General features: G+C 47.0%; 1 protein-coding gene across 1 annotated transcript in view; it reads left to right on the top strand.

Annotated features, from left to right (window-relative positions):
* The first annotated feature begins 4,450 nt into the window (after positions 1-4,450).
* Positions 4,451-21,816, top strand: part of Nid1 (nidogen 1) — a 77,277-nt gene continuing 59,911 nt past the window's right edge. The window contains exon 1 of the mRNA XM_041630821.1: positions 4,451-4,813. Within this exon, the coding sequence (XP_041486755.1) occupies positions 4,589-4,813 (225 nt within the window). The 5' untranslated portion in view covers positions 4,451-4,588. The remainder of the gene's footprint in view (positions 4,814-21,816) is intronic.

The following is a 21,816-nucleotide window of genomic DNA, read 5'->3' as shown; positions in this document are numbered from 1 at the left end:
CTGCTGGGATCACAAGCATGGACCACTATGCCCATCTTCATTTTTTTTTTTTTTTTAAGTTTTTTGAGACAGGGTTTCTCTGTGGTTTTGGAGCCTGTCCTGGAACTAGCTCTTGTAGACCAGGCTGGTCTCGAACTCACAAAGATCCGCCTGTCTCTGCCTCCCAAGTGCTGGGATTAAAGGCGTGCGCCACCACTGCCCAGCCCATCTTCATTTTTTAACTTAAGTTTTAAAAAGAAACAGTGTTGGAGATCAGCTAAGACCCTTGTGTATGCTAACTGCATACCCTACCACAAAACTGCACCCCTGGTCCACATTTTTTAACAAAGAGTGTATTATGGAATTATGGGTTTAGTTGGTGCAGCTGAAGTTATCAAACTGTTCTTAAAAGCATCATTGATGCCTAAGTGGTGGCATACGCCTGGATGTACTTGGAAAGCTGAGGCAGGATAGTTGGTATATGTTTGAGACCAGACTGGGCTACATGAGTACCAAACAGGTCAGTCAGAGCTATATACTATGATCTTTCCTCAAAAACAAAACAAAACAAAATTATTAAAATCTCATATTTTTTCTTGTTTCCATTTTCATGCATGTGTATATATGTTTTCTATGTATAGGAGCATATGTATATGGGAAAATATATGTGTGGGAGCATGTGTATGTTTGCATCACACACACGTGGGCATCTGAGATTAATATCAGGAAGCATCTTCAATTAGTCTTTCACCTTATTCATTAAGGCAGAGTCTTTCAGTCAAATCCAGAGTGCACTGATCTGTCTTGTCTTTCCACACAGCTCACTCTGGGGAACCTCTGTCTCCCTCTTCAGAGGCTAGAAGTCTAGGCAGGCCACCACACCCAAATGACATCCATATGGGTTTGGGGGGCTCAAGCTTGCAAGCCCTTTAACCTTCTAAGCCACCTCTTGAACCCCTTGTTTTGCTTATTGAGACAGAGTTTCATGTAGCCTACGCTGGCTTCCAATCCTTCTTGAGGTCAAGGATGACCTTGGATTCCTGTCCTGTCTTTACCTCCCATGTGCTGGGATGACAGGTCTATGACATCGTATCTGGCCTATTGAGGTCTTAAACAGTTAACTCTTTTCATGCACACACAGTATCCTATAGCAAGAACATGGATCTTTGCTCCAAAGAGAGAAAAAAAAATCACACGAGACAAGAGAAAAAGATCACACTATCATAAACATTTTTGATGTTTTAGTCCAGGCTGGCATTGAACACACTATTCTGTTGAGGATGACATTGAACTCCTGATCCCGTTTCTACCTCCCAAGAGCTGGAAAGACAGGTGAGCACCACCATACCTGGCCGTTTTATATATCTTGGGAAAATGCTCAAAGCACAGTTTATGAAGTGAAATTTCCATGATGAAGAGTATAAGAAATATCTGGGACTATAACTCCTGAAGGAGCAAGGACACAGCCCACAGTGTCCTGACGGGAGACCCTGAAGCAGAAGCACGTCTCCCAGGGACTGGGCGACATGAAGTGAGTGCTGGGCTATAAATAGTGACAGCCAGTTTACAGTACAGGCTGATGAAGTAAGGGACCATAAACATGCATAAATAGAGCGTGGCTGTTAGCTATAAACACCGGACCAAAATGCGTCTACTGTGGAGAGAGACTGGGGGCTCTGTTTAGGTTGGAGAAACCTCAACAGCTGTGGAAAGGCAAGATGGCATATCAGTTTTGGGGCCAGACAAAGCAAGGTTTGAACCCTTGCTCTTTCACTAGCTGTATGAGGCTGGGTGAGTTATTCCCTCCCCCCCCCCCACACACAAATGCAATTCACCAAATCCACCATGTGGCTCCTGACCGTACTAGCACTAGGCACCATGCTACAGAAAGCTCCAAATAGAAGAAAAAAAAGAAAAAGAAAAAGAAAAAAAAATCCCACAAGCAGTGTCTCCCTCACCGTGTTTTTGCTAGGCCATTATCTTACCTCCCCCCTCCCCCCAGGATATTGCCAGTTTCTTATAAAAGGGATTATGGATTCGTGGGCACGGTATCTGACTCGTGGTGCCTTCTCAGGAGCTACTGAGATAATCAGTCTCGCGAAAACAACACGTTCAGATAATAAAGGTAGATTAGCGTTAACTGGATTATGTGCTCAATGACTAGCCCCGTCTGATTGCAGGGGTGACCTTTTCTCACCCTCATAACAATTCCTTGATTGTCTCTGCGAATATCCCAATCAAATGAGCAGGATACAGAAGCTTTGCGATCTTGCCATGCTTGTGCGGTGGGGGTGGGGGAGGAGGCAGGCGCGAGGGAAATTCCTCCGGCCAATGGGAGTTTCAGCAGCTGTCTGAGCACCAAAAAGGGAGAGAATCTGTGAGAGGGATAAGCGCATTCCAGGCACTGTGTACAGCTTCAGGACAGCCTTAACGTGCGTGTGTGAGTGACACGCTTGAAATGGGGGCTGAAGGGAAAAGAACAGTTGAACGTGGGCAAAGGCTGGTGAGCTCAGTTTCCCAGCCTCCGCTGGCCCTCAGTGATGTAGGGGTTTGTGGGTACTCAGGTGAACCCAGGCCTCTGTATGAAGTGCTGTGACTGAAGCAGGCCAAGCCAAGGCACGGGATCCCAGACATCGGCCAGGCTATGCATAGATGGTAGGGAGCTAGGAAGTATATCTGGGTGTATGGAAGGGATCAGAGAGCTGTACAATAAATCTGACAACATACTGCCAATCAGACAACACTATTCCTCTTTAGCAGGCAGGATATTATAGCAGCGCAGATACAAATTAATGTAGACGTCAATGTTTTAAGTGCAGTGTAAACAACACGGGAGGGAGGAGGGGTTTGACACTTATAAAGCCCTAAGTTTGTTCCCACACTGCAAATAAACTAATAGCCATAGCCGGCTGGATGTGATGGATCCTACTTGTAATTCCAGCTCTCAGTAGTCTGAGGCTAGTAGCCATGAACTTAAGGCCACCCTGTCTCAAAATAAAGTAAGGGCCTGGCCAGACTGTTTGCCTAGCCTACTTAGCATGTGTGAAGCCCTGCAGGTTCACCCCCATGCTGGGGAGGAAGTGTGTGTGTGTTGTGTATGTGTGTGTGTGTAAGCAGAACCAGAGAGGTAGGTCAGCTGGGTAAGGTGTTTAGCACACCAGCAGGAGGCCTTGTTTTTGTGAACCCAAGAGGAAATATTGCCCACAGAATACTGGGTGTCTAGCAAACTTGGGGTCTTACTGTTGACCACTCAAGAGTTTAAATCCAAGAGCATCTCCCCTCAAGGCACACACTAGAGCAATAACTCTATGCTCAGGAGCCATAGTCCGGTTGCCTCTTTCTTCATGATTTTGCTGGTTCAAAGCTCACATTCTCCACCAGTCACGTCACACGTAATTTTCTATTTACTAAGAGAACTAATGGAGGTTCCAGGCCTTTACTTTCATCTGCGGGGAGGAAACAGGGCCATCCTGTTGACCCTTCTGAGGCAAGGGTCGGATATCCCCTACTCCCCCGCATCCTCTTCCTTGCTCTCAAAGACAGCCCTGGGTCTTCAGTCTTCAGGTAGAATTTAACTTCATTTCTTCTAGGCTCATTCTTTCACTGTAACATCCATTAGGTTAACTCCCCTCTCAATCACGTCACCAGTCACCCCCAGTTCCCACTAAGGTTGTTCCAGTGGCCTCTCCCCCATTTTCATTTAACCTAGTGTCAAATTAATCATCAACAGCTGGTCTGAAATATCACTTAAAAGGCCTATGCCTCTTTGTCAAGAACTGTCGACAGTTCTTTGAGTCTTAGGGGAGCTCAGATTCTCGAATTTGTTGTTATTCAGCTCTGTTAGAATCACACACACACCCAAATTCTCTGCGGGGAGATGATCAGGTCCCTGGAACCCAGCCTGCTCCCGCCTTCCACCTCCCAGGACCACCCTGATGAAACTGCATTACCTCCAGAAGACCCGATTTGATTCCCAGCATGCCACCCGAAGCTTTCTCTGGCCAATGTGTTTTTTATTGCTTGGTGACCCACACTAGTGACTTTGTCTGGCAGGTGTGGGTTCCTGTTTCCTGCGGAATCCCATAACTTAAGGAATCAGGAATCAGGAACTCAAAAAATGTCCAATGAATGATTGGATGAGCAAAGGCACACACATTTGTCGGGCCTTTTGCTAAATTCCAGCACCCGCCCAGTCTCCCCACTTGGGTGAGCCCTATCCCTGGTTCCAAGTATTTGTTTCCTGGTTGTCCGCTCTCCAGGAATTAGCCTGACTGCAGAATGGTGTTGCAGCGGCCCTTTTTTCTGGATGGGAGCCCACCGTCGGATTGGGTCGGGAATGCAGGGAACCAACGCCCACTGTTGCGCCAGGGCCGTCTGCTGCGCTGGGGGACCTCAGTATAGCCCCTCTACCTCCCGCTCACAGCTATTGGTGGACGGGGAGGGCGGGCGGGTCCTCGCGATAGCCCCTCGGGTCCCCTCCCTTATTTCCCGGGGTGGGGACGCCGGGAGGCGGGAGGTGAGGAGGGGCTGCCGAGGGGCGTCGGGTTACATCTCCGCCTCCTCTGCTTGAGTTGGAGCCGCCGCGGTTGCGGGACTACAGTTGGGAAACATGTTGGACGCGAGCGGTTGGAGCCGGACGGCATGGACGTGGGCGCTGCTGCTGCAGTTGTTGCTGGCGGGGCCCGGAGGCTGCCTGAGCCGTCAAGAGCTCTTCCCCTTCGGCCCTGGGCAGGGGGACCTAGAGCTGGAGGCTGGGGACGACGTGGTGTCCCCCGCTCTGGAACTGATCGGAGAGCTGAGCTTCTATGATCGTTCGGACATCACGTCGGTCTATGTGAGTTAGGGCCGGGAGGGGAGCGATACCAGGGTACGCTGGGGGCGCCAGTCCAGAGAGACAGACTTGGGACCTGGGCGTCACCCGCGGGGACCCGAGAGCTAAACTGCCCGGGCGCGGGGCCCTCTGCTGGATCTGTGCGCCTAGAGGATCTCTATTGACGGTCCTGTCACCCAAGGAGCACGCGAGGTCTAGGGTAGCATCGGCTTCCTATATCCATCCATCTCCTCTGCGCCCTTCCTGGACCTGGGGACCTCGGGTGGAGTTTTCCTTCTCTGTTCAGTGTGCCTCTCGCCTTTGTCCCGAGCCTTCTTTCTGGGACAGGTCCCGGTACCCCGCTGCGCAATGACCAGAATTGGGTCGTAGCCTGCGCGCGCTGAGAGACTGGGGATGGTGAGCTGGAAAGGACTGGGGAATGGTGCTGTGCCGCCCCGCCCCAGAATTCAGCTACAGCCCCTACATCTGTGTGCGTGGGTTCTGGCTACGTCTTGGCAGAGATTCTGCTTTTTTAGTTGGGCTCGTTTCAGAGTCCAGAGGTCAGGGCTAGGAACTCAGGGCGCCCCGGTGATACAATTTCCTGTGGCTGAGGTTGTCACCCAGGGGCCCCAGATGAGGAGGGGGACCAGCACGACCCTTTAGATCACTCGAACCTCCCCAGTTCCGGCAGGGCCTGGGCTCGCTGTCTGCCTGGTCATGCCCCTTCGTGCTGCTCCGGCACACCATGTGGATTTGATATAAAGCCAGTGTGCATTCCACAAGTGGGGGGACTCTACAAAGGGTGGCTGGAGCCTATCCTGCGTGGGAGTGGCTCTGCTCCCCAGCCTGGCCTGGGCAGATAGCGTGGGGCAACACCCACGTGCAGTTTGTCTGTTTTGCCTAGAAAGAATGGGTCCTTAGTCACACCCACAAAGAACTCTCACCCTTTGCTGGCTGATTGCCCTGGGCTCCTTGGGAAGCTGGGACTTTAGCATGCTTTCAAAAAACACGATAAATGAAATCCCCCACCTTACCAATGAAAACAACTTGTTGAAACACATTGAATTATTTAAAAAATATATCAACTTTTATGTAGTATTCAGACTACTCCCTCCTTCCCAGCGCTCTCCCCTCCAAAAAAATTGGGGAGCTGGGGATCAAATCCAGGGCCTCTGCATGAAAGACAAGCACCCTACCAACTGCTTCATCTCCAGCCCATCTTGTCTTCCTTTTAAACCACACGAAATACTAGAAATACTACGTGTAGTGGTAGCACCAGCGATAGGTTAGGGAGGATCTCAGAGGCCATCTGAGGTGTATCTATAGCTATCTGCCAGATTTCACATGGGGAATGAAGAAGCAAGGCAGAGGCCATGGTAGTACCGGCCTGAAATCCCACCCTTGTGAGGTAAAGCTAGGAAGATCTGGAGTCAGGCCAGTCTGGACTATGGGGTTTTAAATTCTGCCTTTAAACGCCAGGAAATAGCTTGGGAGGTGACTTGGTGGATAAACACATTTTGCTTGTCAAACCTGACAACCTAAGTTCATTTCCCCCAACTTTAGGACCTATATAGTTAAAGGAGAAAACAGACTCCTCAAGGCTGTTACCCCCCCTCCCCTCCATGATTTTAAAACCTCCCCTAACAAGCAGAGCACCAGATCAGGCAGAGCTAGGGTCAAGAGGCTTTGGCCTGATTTAACTGACGCTAGAAGCCACAAAGGAGTCCAGATGGAGAGTGTCCTGTGTCTAGCAGACACTAGAACCAACCATCAGGGACAGGAAGTAGGAGTCTGGAGACACTGGTTTATTAGGGGAAAGAGTAAAATAAAGACATAAATAAGCTGGGGGTGGTGGCAAAGGCTTGGAATCTCAGCACTCAGGGAGTAGAAGTACGAGGATCATGAGTAAGAATCTGAGGATATCCTGGGATACAGAAACTTTTGTCTGAATAAGCAAGCAAAATTAAGCTGAGTTTGGAGTTTTGGAAAATGACAGCTGTCATTATTGATGCCCTGAGAAGGTAGTTTCCCCGAATGTGGTCCCAGGACCCCTGAGCATAAGGAATTCAGAAGGTCAATAATTATTTTAAATAGTACTAAGGTGTTGTTTACGTTCTTCTTTTTTCCTTTATTTGTATTTTATGTGAGTGTTTGCCTACATGTATGTCTGTGCACCACACGTGTGCAGTGCCAGAAGAGGCCAGAAGAGGGCAATGGATCCCCTAGGACTGGGATCCCATCTGGGTGCTGAGGTAGAACCTGGGTTAAATGCTCTTAACTGCTGATTCAGCTCTCCAGTTATTTATTTTACTAATTTTTTTTGTTTGTTTTTTATTGGATGTGTGGTCATGTGTGCCATGGCGCATGTGCAGAGGTTAGAGAGCAGCCCGTGGGAGTGGGTTTTGTTCTGCTGCTGTGGGCTGCAGGGATGGAATTTAGGCAACTCAAGACTTCAGGCTGTGAGAGAAGAACCTTTATCCACTGACATCCACTCAGCCACCCTGCCAAACCCAACTAATTTTTTATTTTGTTTTCTCTTTCTTTATTCCTTTCTTCCTTCCTTTCTTTCTTTCTTTCTTTCTGTTTTGTTGGTTTTTTGTTTCTTGTTTTTCGAGACAGGGTTTCTCAGTAGCCACGGAGCCAGTCCTGGAACTCGCTCTGTAGACCAGATTGACCTCAAACTCACAGAGATCTGCCTGCCTCTTTCTCCCAAGTGCTGGAATTAAAGGCGTGCCCCACCACCGCCCTGCTAGCTTTTATTAATTTAGTTGCCCAGGAATGTATGGGGGAGTTTGCTAGGGGCTGCATGGTACACACTTGTCTGTCCCCACAGGTTAAATATAGAAGCAGCCGCCTTGCATTTAGCTGGATATCAGGTTGATTTGCAAAATGTGAAACAAAATGTCATCACTCCCCACATATTTTTGTTTGGGAAATATGACCACGTGAATTAAATGTTGTTTCTGTTACCATGTAAGAAATTAATTATTAAAATGTAAGTATTTAACTTGCTCTTGGGTTTACTCTCTCATCTAATAAATGTTCATTACAGTTCTTTGGTAATCTTCAAAAACTGCTAAGTGTTTAAAGGGCTCCTGAAACCAAAATGCCCAAGGGCTGGTCATATGACTCTCCAGTTTAAGGACGAGGAAAGCATGGCTGGGAATTTCTTCCGGAAGAGGCAGGAGCCCTGTTGGTTACTAGTGCCCTCTTGTAGGCCTCCTGCAGGCCTCTGCAGGATCCCTGCTTTGTGATGTGTGATTCCCCAGAGGAATGCCCTGAATGACCAGTATATCCAGCTGTTCTCCAGATCCTGTCCAGGATTTAAGCCCCACCCAGAGCACCAAGCCATTGAAATTTCAGAGCCTTGCTGATGAGAGTTTTTCAAAACTGTTGTTCAGAGCAATGAAAACATTTCCTGCCCTGGATTGGAATGCTGTCTCCATTTGCATGCTCATTATCATGTTAACAGGGCCACCCTCACCCGGTCTGTAGGGCAATGAAATCATTTCTAGAACACGATTTTAGTGAGTATTGAATTAATTGTGATACATAAAGATGGCTAAGTAAATCAGTTATGATTAAATATAAATAATCTAGCTAGGCGGTGCACGCCTTTAATCCCAGCACTTGGGAGGCAAAGGCAGGCTGACCTCAGTGAGTTCGAGGCCAGCCTGGTCTATAAAGGGAGTTCCAGGTGGGCACAGCAGCAGGCCTGTGACCTCAGCACGCAGAGGCAAAGGCAGGATTCCTGGGTCTTGCTGGTCATTATTTCTGATCAGCAAACCCCAGGTTCAAGGACAGACACTGTCTCAGAAAAATAAGGGGGGGAGGCTGACTAAACAAGTCGACCTGACATAGACCCCTGGCTTCACGTGCATCTGTCTGTGCACACACAAGTCCACATAGAGACATGTACATACATGTACACACAGAAAGTTGTATGCTATTATCCCAGTGTGCACTCATGCATGAACACACATGTTCATGGGCAGCGTTGCTACCTCCCAGGACACTAATGGGCTATTGTCTAAAACTGTTCAGGTTGCTCCAAACACCCGGGATTCTGGCCCAGAGAGAGAGGAGGGCAGCTGAATCTATCCTAAGCCCAGTGCCTGGAATCGTGATTCCTAGATGAAGAAGCACCTGCTTCTCTTTTACACCACGCTTCCAGTGGTTGAGAAGTGACTGTGGTTGAGTCTCAGAATCCAAAATAATATTAATTCCAGTAGGGGCTGAAATGCAATTGACTGATTATAGTGGCCAACTTATAATTGAAGCCAAATCATTATTTTGACACTTTTTTTTTTTTTTATTAAATGAGGCATAGTGACACAAGCCTGTAATCCTGGCCCTCCAGGAGGCATCATATCCATCTTGGGTTACTTAGTGAGTCCAAAGACAGCCTGGATTAAAGAGTAAGACCTGACTTTAAAATCCCAAAATAAAGACTTGTTATTGCTAATATTTTTAGTTATCCAGTAGTTAATTATATTTACCTTTTTAGCGCATTAATATTATTATTTTGAACCAGGGTCTCATGCTGCCCCAACTGGCCTTGAACTTCCAATGTGTCTGCTAAGGATGACCCTGAATTCTTGATTCTCCTGCCTGAGTGCTAGTATTACAGGTATGCACTGCCGTACCTACTTTATGTAGTGCTATGGTTTGAACCTAGGGCCTCATGCATGATAATCAAGCATTCTATAATTGAGCATGTATTCCCAGCCCCGTGTGTATGTGTGTGTGTACATACATGTACATGCAATAGTCCAGAGTTAAAAACCATTATTTATTCATTCTACCAATTTATTATTATTATTATTATTATTATTGTTATTGACAGGAACTTACTCTGTAGACCAGGTTGGCTTGTAACTCACAGAGATCCTGCTTGCCTCTGCTGCCTAAGTGCTGGCATCAAAGGTGTCTGCCCAGTTTTAACTAATTTCTTCATGTGCCAGGCACTGTGTGAGGCTTATTACAGACTGAACATAACACCAGTGTTGTTCCATGCTCACAGTGTGGGGTCATGAGGAGGTGACATTCGGCCAATAATCACACCATTGCCACATGCTGAGTGCTCCTAGTTAAAAGTTCAGGGTGGGAATAGACGGAAGCAGGGCCAGGTAATGGAGAGCTCCGGAAATGCTCCCCAGCACAGCCGCAGACACAAGATGATAGGGGTTGGTTCTTGAAAGTGTAGGAGGAAGGGTCACAGTTAAGGATGGGGAGATAATTGGTCCTTGTGAGTTGCAGTGAAGAGCCAGAAATGGGAGCTTCGAATGTTCTGGGCAGGGGCTGACTGCAGTCCCTAGCGCTTGTAACTCAGACCTCTTGGGTCCTAGCTGACAGTCCTCCATGCTTGTCACGTGGAGTTCATGAATGTCACACTGCCCCTGGGGTGTCTTTACTGCCCCTCCAGGCTCTTAGCTGCCGTGCTACAGCCTGCCTCTCTGTGTGGACTCTCTGCTCTATACGCTCCTGCCTTCTTTCCCTCTGGACCCATTCCATGCAAGTCTTTTAAAATATTTTATCTTATTAAATATTATTATTGTTTGTATGTATGTGATGTGCATGTGTAAATGTGGGAATGCAATTGCTCCTGAATACATGGAGGTCAGAGGGCAAAGGAGTCCACTCTCTCCTGTTGTGGGCTCCAGGGATCAAAATCAGATCACCAGGTTTGCGTGGCAAATACTTTCACCTCAATGGCCCCAGGTAGCTATTGGCATTTCCTGTCTGTCTGGAAGACACATGTGCTGTCTCCCAGAGGTGCCCCACTCTGCCACTAACTCCCAGCTCTCGTGTAACTTTTCCAAGAGGGTTCCATCTTTGCCCATTCCTGGAGGCATGCTGGAAGATGTGGGCAAATGCCTGCTCTCTAGACGTAGCACCTATACTATACCGAAGAAATGATTCCACCCACGTTAGGCTTAGTGACCCAACCCATCTTAGGGTTTGCTTGCAGAAGCATGGGTGACTCAGTCATTAAAATGCCCTCCTCAGCATGGGTGATGCCTTGCAGAAGTTGCATCCCTGGAGCCCCCTGCACCACTTCCAGGCTGCTTCACAGAATTGTTTAGTATTTATATAAGCTGGGGTGGGGGTGGGGTTCTTGTGAGTCTTGTAAGTTTCGTGAACTTGCTGAACCTTGTAAGTTTTGAGGAGTCTCCGTTTCCTCTGGATTGGAGCATTTCATTTGGGAGGAGATCACTGTATAACAGTGTCTCTTAAACCTGCTCTGTGAGCCAACTTGTTCCTTTGCTTATAGCATGGCTTCCCTGTTAGTCTGAGCCCCATGGGGACAGGGTTTTTCTGTCATATGACAGCCATTTCCCAACACTCAGGTATGTGCGTGAGTGTCCGCACAGGTGGACACAGCGAGTGCTGTGGGGTCAACCAATACACAGATGACTGCTGGGACACTTACTTTTTCACCTTAGTCTATAAAACAGAGGGGAGCCACACGACATTTCCAAGTAAGTTACTGATGTAGTGTGTGTGTGTGTGTGTGTGCACGCACATACCAGCATGTAGGGAACAGATGGCTGTACATGCCAGTTCATGTTTAAACAACACGACATTGATATGGATACCTACCATGGTTCAAAATGGCTAATGATATGGGAAGGGGTGTGTAAAAATGGCTTACCCTGGATGTCTGGGAACCGCAAAGTAAATAGTGATGCAAACTGTAATATAACCATTCCTGATAGAATGCAAGTTTTATGTTGGCTTTGAGATCAGGGCCGCGTGTCTTCACCAACCTGTATGTCTGTCTGTAGTCCAATGTGTTTACCTCAGTGTGGCTTGTCAGGTCTGCATGTATGCTTATGCCTGCCTGTGTGTCGCTCATGTGTGTTGGTGTGCGGTGGTACCTGCAGGCGTTTCCTGCCTGTGGTGGTCCCTTGTTTGGAGTGATTAAGGTTATGTTAGGTTTCCCTGTGGCTAGGGTCTCCTGTGACCCTGCTCCTTGCCCAGCAGAGGTCAATATCAGATTTCTCCTCCATCCCTCCTCCATCCACTGTTGAACCTGGAGCTTACTAGGTGACCAGACTGGCTGGCTCGGGCGCTCTCCGAACCCTCCTGTCCCTGCCTCTCAGAGATGCTGTTACTGGTGCAGGCTTTTCGGTAGGTGGTAAGGATCTGCATTCAGGTTCTCACAACTACAAGGCAAGCACTGCACTGGCTGAGCCAACTCCCCAGCCTCTGGTATCATTTACTTCAACAAATAGTGTAGCATAGGATTCAAAGAAGCAGAGAGAACCTGTAACATTTCAAAGAGACTTCAGAGAATTTAATCTGGTTGGAGCCTGATTAAAACAATATGGCTCACACAAAGACCTCTCCAGACAAACTCGTGTTTTCTTTTTCCTTCTTGCTTGTTAAGGATCAAACACAGGGCCTCACAGGTTAAGTGCTCAAAATGCTGGCAGGTGGGATACTCAAGTGTCTAGGATTTCATTAAAATACAATAAAAAAGCAGTGCATAGTGGCATATTGCCTGTATTCCCAGTACTCAAGTTATAAAGCCAGCCTCTGGGCTACGTGAGATCTCATCTCAAAAAAAAAAAAAAAAAAAAAAACCCACAAAAAACAAAAACAAAAAACCAAAAAAACCAAAAACAAATAACAAACACCTTCAAAAAGCCCCCAGCCCTCAAAAGCAAAACAAAAAACTCCAGGGGCTGGAGAGATGGCTCAGAGGTTAAGAGCATTGCCTGCTCTTCCAAAGGTCCTGAGTTCAATTCCCAGCAACCACATGGTGGCTCACAGCCATCTGTAATGGGGTCTGGTGCCCTCTTCGGGCCTGCAGGCATACACACAGACAGAATATTGTATACATAATAAATAAATAAATATTAAAAAACAAAACAAAAAAACTCCAAAGAAAAAAAGTAAGAACAGGTGTGGCAGGACTGGAAGAAAATAAGAACCACAGTGTGCTAGGAATTGTGGAGCTATTGCTTGTTGGATGTATTTGTTCTGGGGAGGGGGGAAATTTGTTTGAAAACTTCCCTAAAAAGTGGTGTTATACAAAATTTTCTAAAAACTATTCTGCCTCCCCTCTAGGAAGAGGGTGGAGAGGAGGGAGGTGAATTCCAGGGCTTGAGACCGGTTGCCAGGGTCAAGGTGAGGGGGTGTGGTGAGGTGAGGTCAAAGATTGAGCGAGGCTGGGAGCAGAAGGCTTGTTGGTACCTTGTGCATTTGATATTCCCAGCAGTCCTGGGCGGGGGCTCAGGCAGGAGCTGGGTGGTCCAGAGTTGCAAAGCAGGAAACACACCGCCAAGGGCGTGTCTGCTGACTTGAGTAGAAGCTGAGTTTGTCTTTTTTCAGATCTTAGTCGGGTGCTCTTTACCCCACCATGCCATCTTTAGTGCCGCCTTCCTCCTTCCCTCCTTCCCTCCTTCCTGTCTCATTAGCTCTTGTTTTGTACAGACTCCTAGGCTGTGTGTGTTGGGGCCTCAGTGAGGCGTGATAAGCAGTGTGATCCTGCCTCTTACGATGCTCACGGCTGCACCACTACTCAAAGCACTTGGTTCTAGGGCCCCAGATGGCGACTTTACTGCCCTCAGACAATTTATTTTCCTTCCTGGACTCTTTCTACGTTTCCTTCCTCCTTCCTTCCTTCCTTCCTTCCTTCCTTCCTTCCTTCCTTCCTTCCTTCTGTTTCAAACACATAAAGAGGCAAGCAGCACTGTGACTGATGGACTCCTCACCACGGCAGTAACATTGATGCTTGCTAACATTTTCCGTTCATTCCCAGGCAGGCTTGTTTCATTGCACTGAAGGATCCCAAATCTTTATGGCATGTCCACAGCAAATCCCTCTGTGTACCTGCTCCTGAGGGTGGCTCTGTTGGAAGTGGGAGCCGGTCAGGTGCATGGGGAGGTGGTGGTAGAGCCAGACCCCTATTAAAAGCTGGTTAATTTAACTGTGATTGTGCACACCTTTAATCTCAGCGCTTGGGAGGCAGAGGCAGGGAGAGGCAGGCAGATCTCTTGGATTTGAGGCCAGCTTGGTCTACATAGTTCCAGGGAGAGAGACCCGGGAGAGGGGTGGGGAGTAGAGGGAGAGAGAGAGATGAGCTAGTGGGTGGGAAATGATGACCCATCTTCCCAGAAACTGCTTGAGGAGCAGTTTGATTAGGAGCTGCACGGTAGAACCTGGTGGGTCCCTTCTCACAGTTTGTACATCAAAAACAGCAGTGATTACTGTTGCAAAAAGATCATGGTTTCCTTCCTTATCTTTCATCTTTGTATGCTCCATGGCACATATGTTGGGGTCAGAGGAGGAGGAGGGGGTGGTTTCTCACCCTCCACATTGTGTGAGGCAGGGTCTCTTTGTTGTGCACCACTGTGTATACCAGGCTAGCTGGCCTCGAGCTTCTGGGGTTCTATCTCTGCTTCCCATTTTGACATGCTGCTACCACGCTTGACTTTTCATGAGTTCTGGGGATCTGAATGCAGGTTTTCAGGCTTGTATGGCAAATTCTTTATTCACTGGGCCATCTACCCAGTGACCCTCCCCTTATTCTTAGCTTTTAAAAGGTTTATTTTATTCTTAGGTTTTTATTTTTTTAACTTTGGTTTTTAACAGGTGATCCTCCTCCCTCAACTTTCCAAATACTGGGGTTACATGAGCTAGCTACCATACTCAGCTTCAAAGTCCTAAATACAACCCCAGAACGTTCTCTTCTGTAACCATTATATTGTGTCCACTCTTAACCAAATCAGTAATTCCCTACCACCAAGTTATGCTCAAGCAACTTTAAAATTCTCGAATATCCCCAAAGCTGCCCTTCAGCTAAAACTTCATTAAGCCAGGGACTCAAAACCACCTCACATGCCTTGTGCTGTGTCTCTCCCTTCGTTTGCAGGCGGCTTAAAGACCCACAGCCGTTTGTCCTGTAGAATGTTCTAGGCCTGAATCCCACTATTTCTTTGTCCTAAAGTCTAACTTGCTATTCCAGTCAGGCATTTCCTGGGAATGGTTACTGGATCCTATTTTGAAAATATTCAAGTTAAACTTTTTTAACCCTTTAGAAGACACATGAAGTTTTATTTTAGAATTAATTTGGGGAGGACCAAGGAGATAGGTAGTTCAGTGACTGAGTGCTTACTCAGCATGCATGAGACACCGGGTTCAAGTGCCACTGCACAATAAAAAAAATAAAATAATAAAATTAATTTGGAAACTAGTAATACATTGAGAGGTCCATTCTTAAGAACTTATAATGCAATGAAAAATGAAGTTTTGACTAAACTGGTGGCCAGAGATCCTTCTGCTGTCACAGGAGTGACCCCTCAAAAGAGACACCAAGTTAGAGGCAGGAGCTGCCACGCCCAGCTTTTGATGTGGGTGCTGGGGATCTGAACCTGGGCCCTCTTGTTTGCACAACAGGCATTTTGCCCACTGAGCCCTTCGTACATCTCCCTTACCATGTTTTATATATCTATTACAACTCTTGATGGTTTTGTTTTGTTATTTTGAGACATGGTCTCGGGCTACAGTCTAGACTGTCCTGGAATCTACTATGAAGTCTAGACCATCCTCAAATTTATGGCAATACTCATGCCTCAACATCCCAAATGTTTGAGCCACCATGACCAGCTTCTGTATTCTGTTGTTGTTGTTTTATTACAGCTTTATTGATAGCATTCATGTGTAGAACGATCCATATTGCTTCCCCATTTTTAAGTCAGTGTCAGGTAGCCCAAGCTGGTATCTAGCTTACTGTGTACCTGAGGCTGACCTTGAACTCCTGTGTCTACCTCCTTAGTGCTAGGATTACACCTGTCAAAAACCCACCTTTAATGTGATCTGGGCCGGTGGGATGACTCAGCCTGTAGGACTCTTGCCGTCAAGATTGACAGTCCGAATTTGATGGGAGGAGAGAACCGACTCCTGAAAACTGCCCTCTGAGCTCCACAGGCATGGTACATGGGTGCCCACTCTCCAATAAACAGTGTGCCAGGGAAGGCGTGGTGGCGCACTGCTGTGATCCTAGCACGCAGGAGGCTGAGGCAGGAGGAACTTGAGCATATCATGGGCTATATGAGGAGACTCTGTCTTCAAAAACAAAACGAAAATAAAAATGCACAATTCAGTGACTTTTATTTAGTCTGTTCAGAGAATTGTGCAGCCACTAGGGATATCTAGTTGTAGAGTGTTTTCATCAGCCCCAAGGGAAATCCTGTGTCTAGTAATAACTTCCTATTTTCTTCCCCATATCCCTCTACTTTTTCTATGGGTGTCCCTTTCTGGACATTTTGGAAAAATGGATTGTTTACTCTTCTGCCGGTGACTTTACAGTGTAGAACAGTGTTTTCAGAATTCATCCATGCTGTAGTATGTATCTAAAATTTATTCTTTCATGTATGGATAATTTGTTAGTTAATTTTGACACAAACTAAGAGTTACCTGGGGAGAGGGAACCTAAATTGAGGAATTGTCTCCATCAGATTGGCCTCTGGGCCTGTCTGTGAGGCATTTTCTCGATTAATGATTGATATGGAATGGCCCAGTGTGGGCAGTGACACCCCAAGACAGGTTGTTTAAGAAAATAAACTGAGCAAGCCATGGAGAGGAAGCCAGTAACTGCTATTTTTCCATGGTTTCTGCTTTAGTTCCTGTCTCTGGGTTTCTGCTGTGAACTCTTGCCCTGATTTCCCTCAAGGCCTGACTGTGGTCTGAACTGTGACCTCTACCTGTAAGCCAAATAAACTCTTTCCTCCTGTGGTAGTTTGAATGTAACTGGCCCTGTAGTAATAAGAGCTGCGGGGCTGCGTCCCCAGCACCCGGCCGCCCCCACGGCTAGCTTTACCCAAAATAATTACACGGAAACTGTATTCTTTTAAACACTGCTTGGCCCTTTAGCTCTAGCTCTTACTGGCTAATTCTGATATCCCGATCAACCCATCTCTAATAATCTGTGAGCACCGGTCTTACTGGGAAGATTCTAGGTCCATCCTGGGTTGGAGCTGAATCGTGTCTGCCCAGCGTCTGCCCAGGAGAGCGAAGCATGGCGTCTCTCTGAGGCCTCTGCTCCCGAGAGGAGAGCTGTGGAGTCTGAGCTCACTTCCTCTTCCTCCCAGCGTTTTGTTCTGTTTACTCCTCCCACCTATCTTCTAACCAATGAGGGCCAAGCAGTTTCTTTTTATTTAACCAATGACCTTCCTCCATCATGGCCCCCACAATCTCATAGGGAGTGGCGCTATTAGGAGAGGTATGTCTATTGGAGGGACTGTGGCCTTGATGAAGGAAGAGTGTCACTGTGGGGCCGGGCTTTGAGGTTTTTTATGCTCAGGATACCATGCAGTGTCTCAGTAGACTTCCTGTTGCCTGAAAGATAGAGGAATCTCAGCTACTTCTCCAGCACCATGTCTGTCTGAATGCTACCATGCTCACGGCTATGACGTTAATGAACTGAACCTCTGAAACTGTAAGCTGCCACCCCAGTTAAATGTTTTCCTTTATTTAAATGTTTAATAAACAGTTAAATGTTTATTGCTGTGGTCATGGTGTCCCTTCACAGCAATAAAAACCCTAACTAAGACACTTTCTCAAGTTGCTTTGGTTATGATGTTTATTACTTAGCTAGGACATCCTTACCACCATGTTAATTTATTTATTTGAAACTTTTGAGACATGGTCTCCTGTGTGTACCCCTGGCTGTCCTTGAAGTCAGTAGGTAGTGAGGGATAACCTTGAAGTCCTATTTCTCCTGCTTCACCTCCCAGGTGATGAGATGGCAGGCATTAAAGCAGAAGAAGCAAAACTGTCTATGGAGCAAAGAAGATGGGTGAGAGGCAAGAGGATGGTGGGGCTGCGGGGTGATGTGCTCGAAGTATGTTACGTAGATGCTGGAAGTAGCCTTAGGTGACCAGCATAAAAGGTGATGAAAAAGAAGAGGCTTTTTTCACCAGCCGTGTTTTCTGTTGGGAGTGAGGCTCCTGGAAAGGCACGAAGCAGAAAGCATCAAGTGTGGAACTCTTGACCCCTCGATGTTGAAGCTAGAGTTAAGGACCTCTTTTAGTAACAGGCTCCTGGTGTCTGCACCCAAGAGCTAAGGAAACATGCAACTTTCCCTAGAGATGAGGGCTTGAACAGGGCTTCTTCCCTGGTCTTCTAGAGGTGAAAGGATTGAGGTAATCTCTCTCTCTCTCTCTCTCTCTCTCTCTCTGATTAATTTGTTTTGCCTTATGTGTATGAACATTTTGTCTTCATGTATGTGTGTGTACCATATGACTGCCTGGTGTCTGTGGAGGTGAGCAGGCATCAGCTCCCCCTGCCCCTGAAACTGGACTTGAGATGGTTGTGGGTCACTATGTGGGTTCTGGGAACCAAACTCAGATCCTTTGGGAGAGTAGTAGGCAGTGCCCTTAGCCGCTGGGTCATTCCTCCAATGTCTAGTCATCTTTTCTTTGACAGCTAAAATGTAAAGACCTTGACTCTTGGACTTTTGGTTTTCTTTCTGTGGCCCAGGTTGGGTGACACTCACTATGTAGCCTATGCTGGTCTTGACCTCACAGCACCCCTCCTGCCGCATCCTCCCTAGTGCTGGGTTTACAGAGATGCACCCCCATGCCTGGCTGAAAACGATTGTAAGTGTCGGAAGGTCATCCTCGGTAGGGGTTCTCACGGAAGAGCTGAGCAAGCGATCCAACATCATTAGACATGAACTGGGTTAGGTTGAAACAAAAACAAAAGGAAACAAAACCAAATGGTGACTGTAACCCGGGGCTGTCCCTGTCTTTATTTGGCAATCCCTTTGTTTCTATTTCTAATTTAAGTCAGAGCCATTTTCTCTGGCTCATGGATTAATGGAAAACACTTGCAATCTGGAGTCCTGGCGTGTTCTGCTCTTCTAGTGTCTGGTCTCAGTCAAGTGAGGAGCTGATTTCATGTTTCTCTCAAGCCGAGAGTGAAGAGGATGCTCCACTCACCTCAGAAGGTTTAATGAATCTTCGGAGCAAAGACTGCTTCGCACTGGAAGGAGTGGTAACTGGAGTTTTCAGGGTAAAAGCCAGGGTGTTGGCAGCCGCAATTGGTGGGACTTGGCCACCTGTTTTAATAGACCAGTAATGGCAGACAGAAGAGGAGCAGGTAAAGGGAATGGTGACCCCAAGTCAGGCTACTGGCTGGAGCTTTGAGCTTCAATACAGAAGGAATTAGGGCAAGAAGTAGGCATAGTCTCCTTGATGATTGTCTCATCTCTGGATACTTGAAGGTAGTCCTGAAGAAGAACTTACTGCTTGAGGGGACAAAACGTCCCTCAGGAGATCTCTGCTGCAGGTTGCAGCCTCACCCTCGTGGTTCACCCTCCTCATCTGGGAGGGCGGGGCTGTGTTGAGAGGTCCTGTTCTGGGAACTGGAGGGGACTGCAGGTTTAGGATAGGACCTCTGTCTCTGTGCTTTGAGCCTTGAAAGGGAATGAGATGGGTTATGTAGCAGAGTCAAGCAGGAATCTGAGCCAAAGTACAGGAGTCAGACATAAAATGAAGACGAGGATGGTGGCTTTCACTCTGCTTTGAATTACCGCGTGGGCCAACCGAGGAAGAGTCAGTGCTTTGGGGCAGAAGGGTTTGAGGGCCCAGATTTACCTCTGAAATCAATTTCCACCTCTCTTGTAAATAGATTCAGTTATTTCCTGAACTTGTTTTTCCAAGTTTTTTTTTTCTTTTCATAGGCCCTTCACATTTTCCAGCTTTTTCTATCTGAAAACATGGAAACTCCTCCCTCTCCACCCCCTCCCCCAGCAACGTCCACTTTTATTTATCCTTGGGGGGTCCCTAAAATGAGCAGCTACAGAAAAACAGAAAGTCGTCTGGGTATGCTTCCTGCAGATGTGGGCGATGGCTTCACCCAGTGGCTGTGTGAACATGTAAGTTAGGGGCTTGCCAGTTCTCCATTACATATGTGTGAATAGCAGAATTGTAGTGGGAGACCCATTACGTTAAACTTTTACAAATGTGTACAGCCATAGGAGAGGACCTCACACTCAGCACACGCTCTAGACATGTTTGTTCCCTTCTCATTATTCATCCTAAATTATCTTAGCATAAATTCCCACAACCTCCCACCCAGGGAGTTTTGCTTTCTTCAAGTTTCATTGTCTGCCCTGTGCGACTATTTGTGTTACTCCAGCCCTCTGTTTCTTATTTGTGTCTACCTCAAGTGTTGTAACCACACCATGTCGGAGAAGTCCTGGCTTCCAGGGTTCTGGGCTGCCACTAGTTGCATTTAAGCCAAGAAAGATGCATGTCTGCGCTCTTCTCCTCTGTGATGTCTGTGGAACCTGACACCGATTTCTGTGCACTGACCATCGGCACATAGACAGCCCTCAGTGACTCTCGTTGTCTGTGTGTTCACCTGATGATGGAAAAGAGACAAGAAATGCTTTTATAACAGGAAGCACTCTTCCATTCCAAGTGGTTCTGACCACCTCCTCTGCAACCATTAGGCCTAAGTGGTTCCAGCTGTTACCCTTATAGGGCGTGTGCGTGCGTGCGTGCGTGCGTGTGTGTGTGTGTGTGTGATATCTAGGGCAGTATCTGCATCCATCGACACACTTGGAAATGATCATTTTCAGTGAATTAGTTTTTACTCCATCATACAAAGTTACCAAGTATCTTATTTAGACAATATTTTGTTAGTTTAAGATACCACTGGGATTTCTAGCCCAAGAGTCTGGCTGCAGCCATCCCAAAAAGATGAGCCTCTCATCCACCCAAATGAAAGAGCTTAATAATACTAAAAGGTAGAGAAAGGGTGGTTTACTCATTGTGGCCTCACCGAGAGGAGGGACAGATAAAGGGGTGCGGTGACCCTCAGTCCACCTTCTAGGTGCTGATGTCAGCTTTAGATTTCAACAGAGGAAGAATTCGAGTCGGAAGCAGGAGTTTTGTAATTTTTAACAGTTCTGGTATAGGTGTGATCTTGTGCTCACGATATTCTCTGGTTCTGTGATGTGGTCCAAGTCCTTATGAAGGAGTCACTCTGACTCCTACCAGATAGATGCTCACTCCTGCTCTAGAGGACAGCCTTACCATCATAGCTACCCTGCTCTGGGTGCAGGGCCCTGTCCTGAGAGGGTCTGCTGTTGTGGAAATCCAGAGAGCTGCAAGAGGAAAGATGAAGGGTATTGACTTGCTCTGCTTCCCTTCAGACATAGTACAGACACGTGAAGGCACAGAGGCCAGGCTTTCATCTGTTAAGTTACTTGGCCGTAACTAAGTGATTGTTTTAATAATAGTAGAACATTATTAATTATTATTCTGTAATTCAGATGAGCTTTCTCAGGGTATTTGATGTTTTGTTGTTTGCTTTTTTAAAAGATTTATTTATTTATTATGTACACAGTGTTCTGTCTGCATGTATATCTGCAGGGCAAAAGATGGCACCAGATCTCATTATGGATGGTTGTGAGCCACCATGTGGTTGCTGGGAATTGAACTCAGGTCCTCTGGAAGAACAGCAGTGCTCTTAACCACTTAGCCATCTCTCCAGCCCTGTTGTTTGCTTTTTAAAGATCTTCATGTCTGTGTGTATATGTACACATGCATGTTTCTATGAATGAATGTGGACACATGCCTGCCATGCAGACATGAAGTCAGGACAACCTCAAGTACGGGACCTCACCTTCTAGCTTGAGATAGGTCTCTTGTAGGCTAGCCGCACAGAGAGCTTCCAGATTTTCCTGTCTCCCTTATAGGAGTGCCTATCTAGCAAGCACCATACCCCAGGCCATCTCCTAGCCCTATTTTGGGTTAAGAGAGGGTCTCAGGTAGCTCGTGTTAGTCTAGAACACTATGTAGCTGAGGCTGTCTTTGAACTTCTGCTCCTCCTCTGTTTACCTCCCAAGTGCTGGGATTACAGGTATATATCCCTACACCTGTTTCAGAAGTGCTGGAGTTTAAAGCCAGGACTTGGAGCATGCTGGGTAAACTATTCTACCCCAGACCCCCATGTAACTTTTGAAAGCAACACAGATAATGGTGAACACAACATTGGTGTCGTCT

This window comes from Microtus oregoni, unplaced genomic scaffold (assembly GCF_018167655.1).
Source record: "Microtus oregoni isolate MIOR12 unplaced genomic scaffold, Mior012 000035F_ref0000213, whole genome shotgun sequence".
Classification (NCBI taxonomy): Eukaryota; Metazoa; Chordata; class Mammalia; order Rodentia; family Cricetidae; genus Microtus; species Microtus oregoni.
This window is presented reverse-complemented; position numbering and strand designations above follow the sequence as displayed.